Source organism: Callithrix jacchus, chromosome 4, assembly GCF_049354715.1.
Source record: "Callithrix jacchus isolate 240 chromosome 4, calJac240_pri, whole genome shotgun sequence".
NCBI lineage: Eukaryota > Metazoa > Chordata > Mammalia > Primates > Cebidae > Callithrix > Callithrix jacchus.
The window spans coordinates 4,087,977-4,100,945 of record NC_133505.1 but is presented as its reverse complement, the minus strand read 5'-3'; the positions used below and the strand labels follow the sequence as shown (position 1 = coordinate 4,100,945).

The 12,969-nt window shown below is 40.3% G+C and overlaps 1 protein-coding gene across 2 annotated transcripts in view; it reads right to left on the bottom strand.

The window, feature by feature from the left end:
• Window positions 1-3,883: 3,883 nt before the first annotated feature.
• The window catches only part of ZNF322 (zinc finger protein 322), a 26,055-nt gene continuing 16,969 nt past the window's right edge, over window positions 3,884-12,969 (bottom strand). Inside the window, exons 3-5 of one of the 2 annotated variants that reach the window (XR_004742250.2) lie at window positions 12,352-12,421; window positions 5,075-8,250; window positions 3,884-4,129 (exon numbers count right to left, since the gene is read on the bottom strand). Coding sequence is in view for 1 of the 2 variants with exons in the window: in XM_035297291.2 (XP_035153182.1) it covers window positions 6,876-8,084 (1,209 nt within the window). In the remaining variant the exon portion in view is untranslated. Of the gene's footprint in view, window positions 8,251-12,351; window positions 12,422-12,969 lie in introns of both variants that reach the window. The other variant, XM_035297291.2, reaches the window with a different exon arrangement.

Here is a 12,969-nt window from a genome sequence, read left to right as displayed (position 1 = left end):
CTGTAACGCGATAGCACAATCTTAGCTCACCGCAATCTCTCCCTCCCAAGTCCAAGCAATTCTCCTGCCTCATTCTCCCAAGTAGCTGGGACTACAGGCACACACCACCATGCCCGGCTAATTTTTTGTATTTTTAGTAGAGACGGGGTTTCTCCATGTTGGTCAGGCTGGTCTCGAACTCCTGATCTCAGGTGATTGCCACCCACCTCAGCCTCTTGAAGTGCTGGGGTTACAGATGTGAGCCACAGCCGGAAAGCCTCTGTAACAATGACTTGAAATCCAGATACACTAAAAGATTAACATAGCAGCTACATTTTAAAAAGTCTTGTGCATAGCAAAACATACCACAAGCAGCCAACACCTAGAAAACATCAAATAGGCTCTCTGTATTCATGGACTGAAAATACTTGGGAAAAAAAGGATAATTGCATCTGTACTGAACATGTATTTTTCCCTTATTGTTATTCCCTAAACAATACCGTATAACTGTGTACATAACATTTACACTGTATTAGGTATTGTAAGTAATGTAGAGATGATTTTATGTTTGTAGGAGGATGTGCGTAGGCCATTATGTAAATACGACGCCATTTGATTAGATAAGGTTAAACAGTGATGGATTTTGGTATTCTGGAACCAATCCCCATGGATACTGAGGGACAACTGTAGTTGCAAAATATATCATAGATAAATAATCAATATTCCTAATATAAAAAGCTATTAAAAATAAAGAGGAATTTTTTTTAAAACAATAAAAGTTGGCAAAAGACATGACAAACAATTCACAGGAAAAGTTATACGATTTGCCACTAAACATTTTTAGAAGTACTCAACTTCACTTATAACAAAAGAAATGCAAAAAATACCCACTGAAATACGCCAGCCTGACCAACATGGAGAAACCCTGTCTCCATAGAAAAATAAAAATTAAAAAAAAAAACATGCACAATTCTTAAAAGAATACTACATATCCTTTATTAATTACAAAGGGGAGAATGTACTTTTGCCATGGAGACCTCTGATATAAACCTCTTAGCCAACTGCTCAAATGCCGCATCATCAGTAAAGGCACTGAGGTCACGTGGATACGATCCAAGGTGCAGGACCCACTACCTACCTCACGTGTGGTAACATGTAATCATGTTCTAGACTTAGGAGACACATGTTGAAGTACTGAGAAGTGACGGGTCCTGTGGACTGCAAACTACTTTTAATAAATCAGAAAAATGACCAGACACAGGTGGCTCACGCCTGTAATCCCACCACTTTGGGGCGCCGAGGTGGGGGGAATCACATGAGGTCAGGACGTTTGAGACCAGCCTGGCTAACACGGCAAAACTCCGTCTCTACACACACACACAAAAGAAAGTTAGCCAGGTGTGGTGGTGCATTCCTGTAGTCCTAGTTATTGGGAGGTTGAGGTGAGAGAATTTCTTGGGCCCAGGAGGTTGAGGTTGCAGTGAGCGGAGATGATGCCATTGTACTCCAGCCTGGGAGAAGGAGCAAGATCCTGCTTAAAAAAAAAAAAAAATCAGCAAAACTCTATGTACAGTATAAACCAAATGTGACAAAATATTAACAGTGAACCCACAGGAACTTTCATCTACTCTGCAGGCATAAACATTTTAAAAATAAAAAGTAGGGAACAATAAAACAAATCAAACTAACTTGAATAAGCAGTTAATGAAAGAAGCACTTTTTTTCTCTCTGGATGTCTTCACGTGTAGTGAGAAGGCAGATTTTATTCCCCTATGAGAGAATTAGCAATAAAATAAAGGGTTAATTTGTCCATTTAGTCGATGTGCTGGCTTTCTATCGCTGTCTAACAAAATTACCAATTTGGCTACTTAAAGCAACAGCATTTTCTTATTTCACAATTTCCATTGTTCAGGAGTCTGGGTTTAGTCGGGTCCTCTTCGAGGTTTCACCAGGCTGAAATCCAGCCACTGCAATCATATCTCAGACTTGGGACTCTCCAGACTTACCGGTTATTGGCAGAATTGCATTCTCTGCAACTCTAGGATTGAAGTTCTCATTTTTGTACCAGCTGTCTACCCGGAACAATTCTTGGTTCCCAGAGGCCACCCAGAGTCTTTACTACCTGGGTTCCTCCACAGGCCCTTTTGCAACATGGAAGCTTAGTTCTTCAAGGCCAGAAGGAGAATCTCTTTCCAGTCTTCTAGGGTGGAGCCTTATGTAAGGTAATCACAGAGTAACTACCTCATCAATCACATTTGTCAAAAAAGGTAACCTAACCAAGGGAGTGACCCGTATTCACTGGTTCTACTCATGCTCAAGAGGAGGGGATTACACAGTGTGAACACCAGTGAATAGGAATCCTGTGAGTCATCTTAGAATCCTGAGTAGTAATTGGTTATTATAAAGTTTTTGGAGTGGAGGAGGAAAGAAGGAGGTAACAGGCTCTTTTTAACAACCAGCTTTCTCAGGAACTAACAGAGCGAGACCTCACTAACTCCCTCCTCAGCCTACCAATCTACCAATGACCCAAACACCTCCCACTAGACCCTACCTTCAATATTGGGGATCAAATATCAACATGAACTTTGGAGGGGACGAATGTAAAAACCACAGTAGAGTCCAATTAGAATTCCACACAAAAGGCTTCTTCTCATTTTCAGGTATATTAATGCTACACTCCCAGGCAAATTAAGGCAATTAAGAGTCCTTAAGAATGAGAGGGTTGCAGAGTTTGAACGTGGGTACAAAAGACAAACAATGGCAGCTACTTCAAGAGTCCTCTCTCTCTCATTAGGCTGTAACCGTTAATTAGCTGACATCATCAGTCACTACCAATGGAACCCCTAGACCCTGACTTTGGAAGTTTCCTTTGCCACATGCAAGGATTCCCTCTCCAAGTGGTAACTGCTTTCAGCCTCTCTCTCATTTGAAATCCAAATCCCTGCCTGGGTAAAGTGATGACACGAGCTGATGTTTTGGGGATGAAGGAGCTTCAAATGCACTCTAAGTTTCTTTTCTCAATAGACACTGTAAAGAGCATCTCAATTAATGCTTGTGGCGTATGTGTGTCCTGGACAGCACTTTCCCCTTTGTACTTCGGAGACACTGGGGCATGCATCATTTCTCTTTCAGTTACTTTTGGGGGTCACAGTATTTTTCCCAGAAATGCTTCTCACAACAGTCCACTTCAATGTTGAGAGTGATATCACTTTAAATCAGAAAAACAAGCACAAAGGATGCAAGTCTCGTTCTACTTACACAACTCTAAATGAACCTCAGGAGGAAGAAACAAACAAAGCTGCACCTTTTCCCTTTCCCATTTCACCCACGTCATACTTCCTCTTATCCTCTCCTCAAAAGGAAGCCACTTAAAACTCTGGGGTCTATGTATTCTGTTAGTGGAGCGGACAGACATAAACTAGGCCAAACTTTGTAACGGCAGGTAAATTAATGCGACTACTTTACACTACCTCCATGCTGCCCTCATTCAGCAAATGGTAAGGCAGGGGGAAGAACTGCAACCACATGTAAATTTCACCTGGGAATTATACATTCAAAATTTTCTTTAATTTTAAGGCTGTCGCTTACCCAAAAAACCATAGGTGGGTTTTGTTGCTACTGAATTTCAGCAGGGCCCCAAATGTGGTCACTTCAAACTACTAGCCCTCCCTGTGCTATTTATGGAACGCAGTGCAGAAGCTCCAAAAGGACCCTATGTCCACAGCGGAGCACAGACAATATTCCTTCTGTTCCTCTCCGCCTCAGCATCCAAAGCTGCTGGAATTACAGAGATGGTCCAATGGTTATCTCTAGCGCCAGCTCTACGCATCGCATTTTTAACCGCTTTATTCTAACGCAAGTGTAGATGAAAATGCTGTTTCTCTCAGTACAGTGGAGACAGAAATGGAGTTTTTCAGAACAAATGTTTATTTAAGAATTAAGGGCAAACAAAAACATTAAAGCATAGGAATACATCGACTGAATACAAGTTGTCTTGTTTGGTCTGAAGTCTTGAAAAAGTTAATCTAACTACTTACCTGAGGTAGATTTAGGTTGGCACTGCTTCAGGGGAACCTCCGTCCATCCCAGAAGTTACCTTCTAGTTTTGGTTAACAGGCTCCCAAGTGGTCCTCTCCAACCTCAGGTTATGCTATATGAATAATACCAACACCTTTTTCTCCCATAGTTAAAAGCCGTCAGTCTTGTTTCATACCCCCAAAAGTTCTCTGTTTGAGGGAGGGTCCATCATTAATTTACTTAAAACCTAGAGACAACCACCAGTAACATTAGTTGAAAGAAGGGTCAAGTCACTGCCCTGTTAATACTGACTTGGACCCCTTCTCCACGTTCTCACTAATGACTAACAAGTAGCCATAAGGACTACTTTTCATCACCACCACGCCTCACACCCAATACTACTTTAGGTATATTACAAATGTCAAACATATACTAGTAATAGGCATGATTTTCACCAAAGAGAAAAAAATATATCCTGTGTGTCCTTTCATACTGGGCAACTTTTCATGGTACAAGAGCTATTTCTAAAAATTATGAAAACATGTCAGATCAAATAAACTTCCAAGATATTTTTCTAAAAGAAAAATACCCTAGAATCAGATTCCTTATTTTCACTATGAGCTATATTTACTGGCCCTAATATTATCATGGCCATCCACCAGTCATGAGGATCAAGGCTTAGAGCCATACACAAGGCAGCCGTGTAGCAGTTCGCCAACTCCATGATTCCAAATGGCAACACTTTGTGAAGTTCAGGGATCTGCTTGGACAAATCAAACCAAAACCAGAGGATGTGGACTAGCAACAAAATATATTCACTAGTCTGCAAAGTCCCAAATACTACAGGAATCTGAAATATTGGTATTAAACGTCTTTAAATCTGTCAATGGCCACAAAAACTGAGATGTGGCCATTGACAGATCTCTGGATTAATTATAGCATTTTTACGGATCACTAAAGACAATTCTAATTATATTTTAAGATGGAAACAAGTGCTTATCGTTAAGCCTCTGATTAATCTGCCAACTACTTTTCCCTTCTAGCATTTAGAATTCTGCATTCCACGCCAAATATATACCTTATAATGTGGTGATTGCAATCCTTTCCCTGGGATTAAAAGGTATTTTCTCTTTCCTTGGCAGAACTGAAATAAATGAAAGACGTATCATTATGGGTCTTGTTTGCTACGAACAGCAGGATAACGGAGTGAAAAGAACACTAGGCTTGGAGTTAGGATACTCAAAATCCAAGAAGCCTAATTCTTATACTAGTAGTGCATCATTATGTGTTTTTACTCTACACCTACACAGATTTATAAACTTTTCTTTCAGTCTTTCTCTAGACATTTTACTAGGAGCTGACTGTGGGTATCTATTGCTGAAAGAGATAAGTCACAAAAATACAGACACTAAAAACATCATAACCATTATATGAAATTTGCACTTTGAGTCAAAAAGAATTTCTAAACTTGAAATTTCAAATACTATAATAATTTGAAAGATATTTTAGGGGAAATAACTTTTCAGAGTATGCCTCAAGTGACACTAAGTAAAAAGCTGAGTAGGTTGTCTCTTTATAAGATTGGTCCTGCAAAGGGAAAACTACTGGGAGAGTCAGGATCTGGGATCCTAGTTTTGATCTAGGATAGCTACTCCCTAGCTTCTTAGTTCATTTCACTGTCAGAAAAAAAAAAAAAGACTGCCACGTTACTATCAACACTCGAGTCCCATCCTAGACAAGCATAAAAATATCAACCAAGGCAAAGCCAATATACTCCTTTCCCCCAACAGTAACACATGCCAGACCTTCTATCATAAGGTTGCAGTCCTTTCCTTTATTGGATTTCTGAATTTTTTAAAAAGTAAAAGTAAAGCAATCATTAAGTGGTTCAGATAAAAGAAAAGTATCTTTACCTGAGTTACCCATCAGGTCTCCTCTGACCTGCCCTAGCTCCTTCCAGAACAAGCTTCTGGGTATCTAAAAAACTATTTTTCATACTGATTTCATGTAACGTCATCTCTACCATGAGTCAACTTAACTATGAAAACAGTTTTTCTCATACGTATTATATGTACACAGATTCTCACCCACAATTAAATCTCTCACTGCAGAACAGGTTTCTGGGGCCCGATAAGACAGGAGTTTCTACAAAAGGTTTTTTCAGACTCAAGGTATTTATGGGTTTTTTTCACTTATGTGAGTTCCCTGATGTACCACAAGAGCTGATCACTGACAAGCACTCTTCATTCAGACATCTGTAGTCTTTACTCAGATTGGGTTTTTTGGGGGGTAAAAACCCAAGTAAGGCTCTCCAATGAATGCTTTTACCATACTCAAGACAAATATACAGTTTTTCACCAGTATGGCTTCTCTGATGGGTAAGAAAGTCAGAATTTTGTTAGAAGCTTTTTTCACACTTGCTGGGACTTCTCCCCAGGGAGGGTTTTCTGAGGGCCAATGAGATGTTCATACTGTCTGCAGCACAATTTGACACTGAAGGCATTTAAAAAATTGTTCTCCGGTGTGAATTCTCTTACAATGAGGAGGGCTGAGCACGGCTGGAAAGCTCTCTCACAGTGCATTTGTAAGGTTTCCCACTTGGATGAATCCTCTTGTGAGTTATCAAATTTGAGCTCAGATGGAAAGTTTTCAAACACTCTGGTCATTTGTAGATTTCTCATTGGAGTTGATGGATAAGGTGTTCTGTTAGGGCAGCTCTCTGGGCAAAAAAATTCTCATACTTCCAATTGCAGGCTCTCTGGTCCCCATTGAATTCTGAGCTCTGAGCAAAGTCTGAGATTTGCCTAGGAGGTCTTTCTCTTAATGAGTCTCTGATACATAAATAATTTTTAATATTAGTATTGCAGCTTCTTGCCTGGTCAAGACATCTCTGAGGCTTCTGACGCATGGGGAGGGCTAAGCTCAAGACCTTTGTCACTCACATTACAGATAAATGGTTTTTCACCAATGTGTACTGTCTGATGTTGAAGAAGGGCTGAGCTCTGGTGGAAGCTTTTATCACATACAGTGTATTTGTAGTGCAGCTCCTCTGTCTGAGTTCTCATTTTCTGTTGGGCAACAAAGTCCATACCTAAGAGGAAGCCATTCTCACACGTAGACCACTGATGTGGTTTCTCTTCCATGTGAATTCTCTGATGTACAATAAGGTCTGAGCTACAGTTAAAACTCTTCTCATATTCAAGGCATTTAAAAGTGTGTGTGTGAGTCGCCTGGTGCCTAATTAGGTTGGCACTCCGAGTAAAACTTCTCATACATTCCAGGCATTTGTACGGCTTCTCACCTGTGTGGACTCTCTGGTGCACGATAAGGTCTGATTTCTGGCCAAAGCATTTTTCACAGGCACCACACTTATAGGGCTTCTCCCCAGTATGAACTCTTTTATGTACAATGAAGGCTGAACGGTGTCGGTAACTTTTCTCACATTTATTACATTTGTAGGGCCTTTCCCCAGTGTGAGTTCTCTGGTGGCTAATAAGATCTGATTTCCCACTAAAAGCTTTTTCACACTCCAGACACTTAAATGGTTTCTCGCCTGTGTGAGTTCTTCGGTGCCTTATGAGGTTTGTACTTCTACTGAAGCATTTGTCACACTCACTACAGAGATACGGTTTCTCGCCTGTGTGGCTTCGCTGGTGGACAAGCAGATCAGAACTCTGACCAAAATTCTTGCCACAGATGTCACACGTATAGAATTTTTTACCTGCATGTGTTCTCTGATGTCCTGAAAGCGCTAAGTGGTGCCAAAAGCTCTTCTCACATTTGCTACATTTATAAGGTTTCTCATAATTGTGGATCCTCTGGTGTGAAATAAGATCTGAGCTTTGGACAAAGGTTTTCTCACACATATCACATTGATAAGGTTTCTCTCCAGTATAGGTTCTCTCACACATAATAAGAGCTACGTTTTCACAGAAGTTTTGCTTGCATTCAAGGCACTGGTATAGATGATCACCTATTTGAGTAATCTCATGCACATGAATAAAAATCTTTTTACCCTTCCGAGGGCATACATTATATATTTTCCTTCTTTGAGTTCTCTGATCACATCTCTCTTCTGAAGTGAACATTTTCTGTGGCTGTCTCCTAGGGAGTTTTCCGCTGGTCTTCCTGACCCATCATGGCCCTCACAGTCATTTTCTTGGTAAGAACTTGGAAGAGACATCTGTTCCAGTCCTTAGCCTCTACATGTTTCCAGCATCATTTACGTTAACTCCTTACTTGATATTTCCAACCCTGTGAGACAAAGTAGAAATATTATTTCTATTCCTACAACTAAGAAAAGAATTCTCAAAATTAAAATTACTGCAGACAAGACAAATCCTGTATCAGAGTCCCTAAGTCTTCTAGGTTTTACATGGCTTGAAATCAGTGATTTACTTTTACTCTTTGCTAATATAAAACTGATCAGCAATATATATGGGAAACTACAAGTAAAAACTCTTTCTTCCATGAACCTGGGTGATTTCAAAGCAAGAGCTCTTCTCCTTTCCTTGCTTCGGCTGAGAAATCGAGACAGGACGAATAATTATTATGCCTGCTCATGAAGAAGGCAAATCAAAAGGGACTGTGAATGACTCTCTCTGGAGTCCCTTCTGCTGACAGCTTGGAGGAAGGTAGTTAACGACCATTAGAATTCCCGGTGCCCAGAGAGAAAAGGAAGGTTTCGATGACTCCTTCTTCTTAGTGGTGATATGAGGGAAGTTTCTTAACCACCGTGTGCCTCATTTCCTCATCTGTAAAATGGATTAATAACAGAAACTATGACTCTCCTGGCAAGCCTTCTGTGTTGGCTCTTACCATCACTATTATTATGACAAAGGGGCTTAAGATTCTGCTCTGATATGATCACCTAAGCACATAACTTGCTCAAAAAGAAAAATCCTGACTGATTACAGATAAAAGCCTAGGCTTGGAACACAGATTTTATAATGGGCTTTTCTTTACATGGGGAAAAGCTGTAAAAAACAGTTTTCTTCCTTCTCATTCTGTGGTTGAGAGGGATAGACACATACAGAAATACCTAAAGGATCAAGTATCTTTAAAAAAGTTGGGTTGATTCAAGAGAGTTCAGAGGGACTAATGTGTCAATGCAGTTACCAACTACCAATAATAGACTAAACAGAAACAAAAGGAAGAAAAAAGCCATTTTCCTTATCCTTCACACTGAACTCTTCAGTGATCTTTTCATGCTTGACCCTCGCCCTCATACATTCAGACCCTCCCATCTATCACCTTAACACTATAAGCTGACAATTCTGCTTCCTATTTTACTATGAAAATGGAAGCAAGCAAGCAAAACAACACATACACAAAAGCCAAAATCCTTTCCACCTGCTCCCACCACCTCAACCAACTCTTCTAAGTGTGGTCATGTGCTGCAGCTTTCCTTCAGCTACCAAGGACGACAGACTTCCCTGACTCATCTAAGGACAGCCTTTCCAGCTGATACCTCCCTTGTTCACAATAACTTCACTCCGGCAATTCTACCCTCCCTCTGTTGCATTATCAATTTATTCTCTCCTATTGGACCATTCCAATATTATTTCTCTTCTAAAAAACAAAAGCATAATCAACAAGAAAATCTCTCAACTGCCTCACACTCAGGCTGTTGTCCCATTTCTCTCTTCCTCTCCACTGTAAAACTCTTCAAAATAAATAAACCTGTTCATTGTCTCCCATTTTTGTCTTCCAAGGTTTCTGGAACGCACTCCAATCAAACATTCAACCCTCACTACTCCACAAAACTGCTCCTCTTAGAAACCTACAAGCTCCTAAGAAATCTGACTCCTAGTAGCTACTCTGACCCATTTCTCTGCTCTTCCACTGCTTATTTATTGCACTCCAGTCACCCTGAGTCTTTGCTGTTGTTCAAACAAGCCAGACTCACTCCCACTTCAGAGTCTTTATACTTGCTATCTCTTCCTGGCTGAAGGGTTCTTCCTTCAGGAATCCTCAATGCTCTCTCTCTCACCTCATTCACATCTCTGCTCAACTGTCATATTCTCAGTGAGGTCATTTCCAACCACTCTGTTCTAAACTGTACCACACCTCCATCCCAGCTGACTCACAAACAACACTCCTTTCCTATTTTGTTTTTCTCCACAGAACGTAAGCGCCTAAGAGACAAGGATTTTTGGCTCATTTCATTCACACTGTTTAGAACGGTGCTTGGCACAGTAGGTACTCAAACCTAGCAGAGGAGTTCTTACTTGGCATCCACAGACTCCTAGGTAATTTATGAAACCTTTGAAATTGACAGCAAAAATGTTCAGTGTATGTGCATTTTCCTGGGGAGAAGGTACACAGTTCTTTCAATTATCAAAAAGATCCAGTATCTAAGAAACTAGCTATTAGATGGAGCCTATCTGTAAAGGAAACAATATTAAAGCTCACTGAATGCAGCATATTCATAAATGTAATGGGCCAGAACACAAATGAACACTTGCACTCAGAGAAAACAGGAATTCAAAAGGATCTAAAAGACATGGTACTAACATGGTTACCTCTGGGTAACGAGATGATAGATAACACTCTGTTTCATCAATCTGTTAACTGCAGTTTTCCAGTTTCCATTTAGCAACTGGTATGCTTTCCTTGCAAAAGGCACAGAGACTACTACTTTTATTTTCTTTTACTGCAATAAGTAAAACTATTCATAAATATAAGAAGATAATTTCAAACGTCAACTCAGAACTGTTCTAAAATTTAGTTTGGGTGAAAAGAGAAAGAACTAAATGAGGTGGGAGTAGGCAGTTTGTTCAGAATCAAAACACAGATTCACAAGAAATGTAGTATTGTGACCACAGAGGGACATAACGGGAGAAAAACGCACTGCAAGGCTAATGAGAACAGAGAAGTCGAGACTGAAGCAGACAAGCTAAACAAACAGAACGCTTATGCTGAATATACTGGTTATAAATCCCACATTTCAAATATTCAGTATCTCCACGATCTATGAACTGTCCTAGAAATTACTGTTGGTCCAAAGTGCATCTTTCAGGTAACTTTCACAGTATCACACAAGAATTCCTTAGACTACAAGAGCAGAGTACACTCTGTCACTGTCACAATCTCAATCCTCAAAGACTGAAGTATCACAAGCATTGCTGCTATTTCCTTTTATTACATTGAGTTTACAGAGCTAAATGGCATGTATCTGTTCTTGCCTTTAGTCAAAGGCAGTGAGCAAAGGACTGATACCACGGCTGGATTCCAGATCTACTTCACCTATCACCTGCCTCATCTCAGTTTATGGCAAATTCATTCTTTACTTCCTCAGGCTAAAACCTTGGAGTTATCCCGCTCTCTTCCATCAGCAAATTTGTTGGCTCCATTTCAAAACACATCTAGAATCTAACCACTTCTCGCCAGCTTCTGTTGCTACCACTCCAGTCCAAACCACTCATTTCTTACTTTCACAATAGCCCAAGAGGCCAACTTGAGCAGCCCAGCTAACCTGTCACTGCTTCTCCGACACCCTTTTATATTATTCTTCTCTTGGCATGTTATAATCCAGCCACAATGGCTTCCTAGCTGTCCCAGACATACTCCCTGAAGGGCCTTTGCCCTTTCTATCTTCTGCCTATAGCGTTCTTCCTCCAGGTGTGTGGATGAATTTCCCCTAATCCCTTCAAAGAATATTTTTTCAGATGTCACTTCTGAGGAAGGTCTATCCTAATCACCCTGTTTAAAGTTATGAATAGTCTTCATGCCCCAGCATTCACTACTCCCCTTGTCTGCTTTACTTTTCTTCATGGCACTAAACAACCTCCTTACATACTATATAATTCACTTTACTTTATTTTTTCTTTTTCTTTTCTTTATCTTTTTTTTTGAGATGGAGTTTCGCTCTTGTTACCCAGGCTGGAGTGCAATGGCGCGATCACGGCTCACCGCAACCTCCGCCTCCTGGGTTCAGGCAATTCTCCTGCCTCAGCCTCCCGAGTAGCTGAGATTACAGGGACGCGCCACCGTGCCCAGCTAATTTTTTGTATTTTTGGTAGAGATGGGATTTCACCATGTTGACCAGGATGGTCTCGATCTCTTGACCTCGTGATCCACCCGCCTTGGCCTCCCAAAGTGCTGGGATTACAGGCTTGAGCCACCACACCCGGCCCCACTTTATTTAGTTTATTGTGTATTGCCAAAATATGGCAAGGTTGTTTTGTTTTGTTTGATGATCTTTCCCTACCATATAAAGTAATGCCAGGTACAAAGTTGGTGCTTAATAAGCATCTGCTGAGTACGTGAATGAATTCTCACTAAAATTCCACTGCTCTCCTTGTCTGATAAAAGGACTGAAAGCCACAAAGTTACTGAAGTAATGCAGCTTACCTAGAATCCAGATGGAAGGAAATGTACATTCTTGATCCTGAGAATTTGACTTCTCAAGGAAGATAGCATTCTGCAAAACACAAAGACAAGAAAAGGATAAAAAGCCATAAATGAGAGAATTTAGCACTAGATCATTTATACTCAAGGGACTTAACCATGAGTAAACTACAATTAAAAAGAACAGATGGGTTTTCTTATCTAATCCCTTAAATTCAATTCTGTAGTCTTACATCATCCCATATGACTCTTTGAAAGAGAAAAGGACAATACAGAATCTATAACCCATCTGCACCATCTATAGTTTCCTTTGCAACTGTATCAACACTGAAGGAAAGGACTCCTAACACTAAAACTTGGTGGTATTTTGAAAATACTAAGGAATTATCTTTCCCACAGGAACTCAGGCTGTCCTGATACAAAGTACAATACAGACTACAAAGGATTTTTGGAATAACAAAATCACCACCTCTGGAACCCACATAATTATCACAATTTTGGTTATTCAAAATTTATAACACCCTGTTGATTTATATCTCAACCACAAACAACCCAGGAGGAGGTCAATTGGGGCACAAAGAGAAGCTGATGGTCCACATTTAACCAGTGATGTCTTTCTCT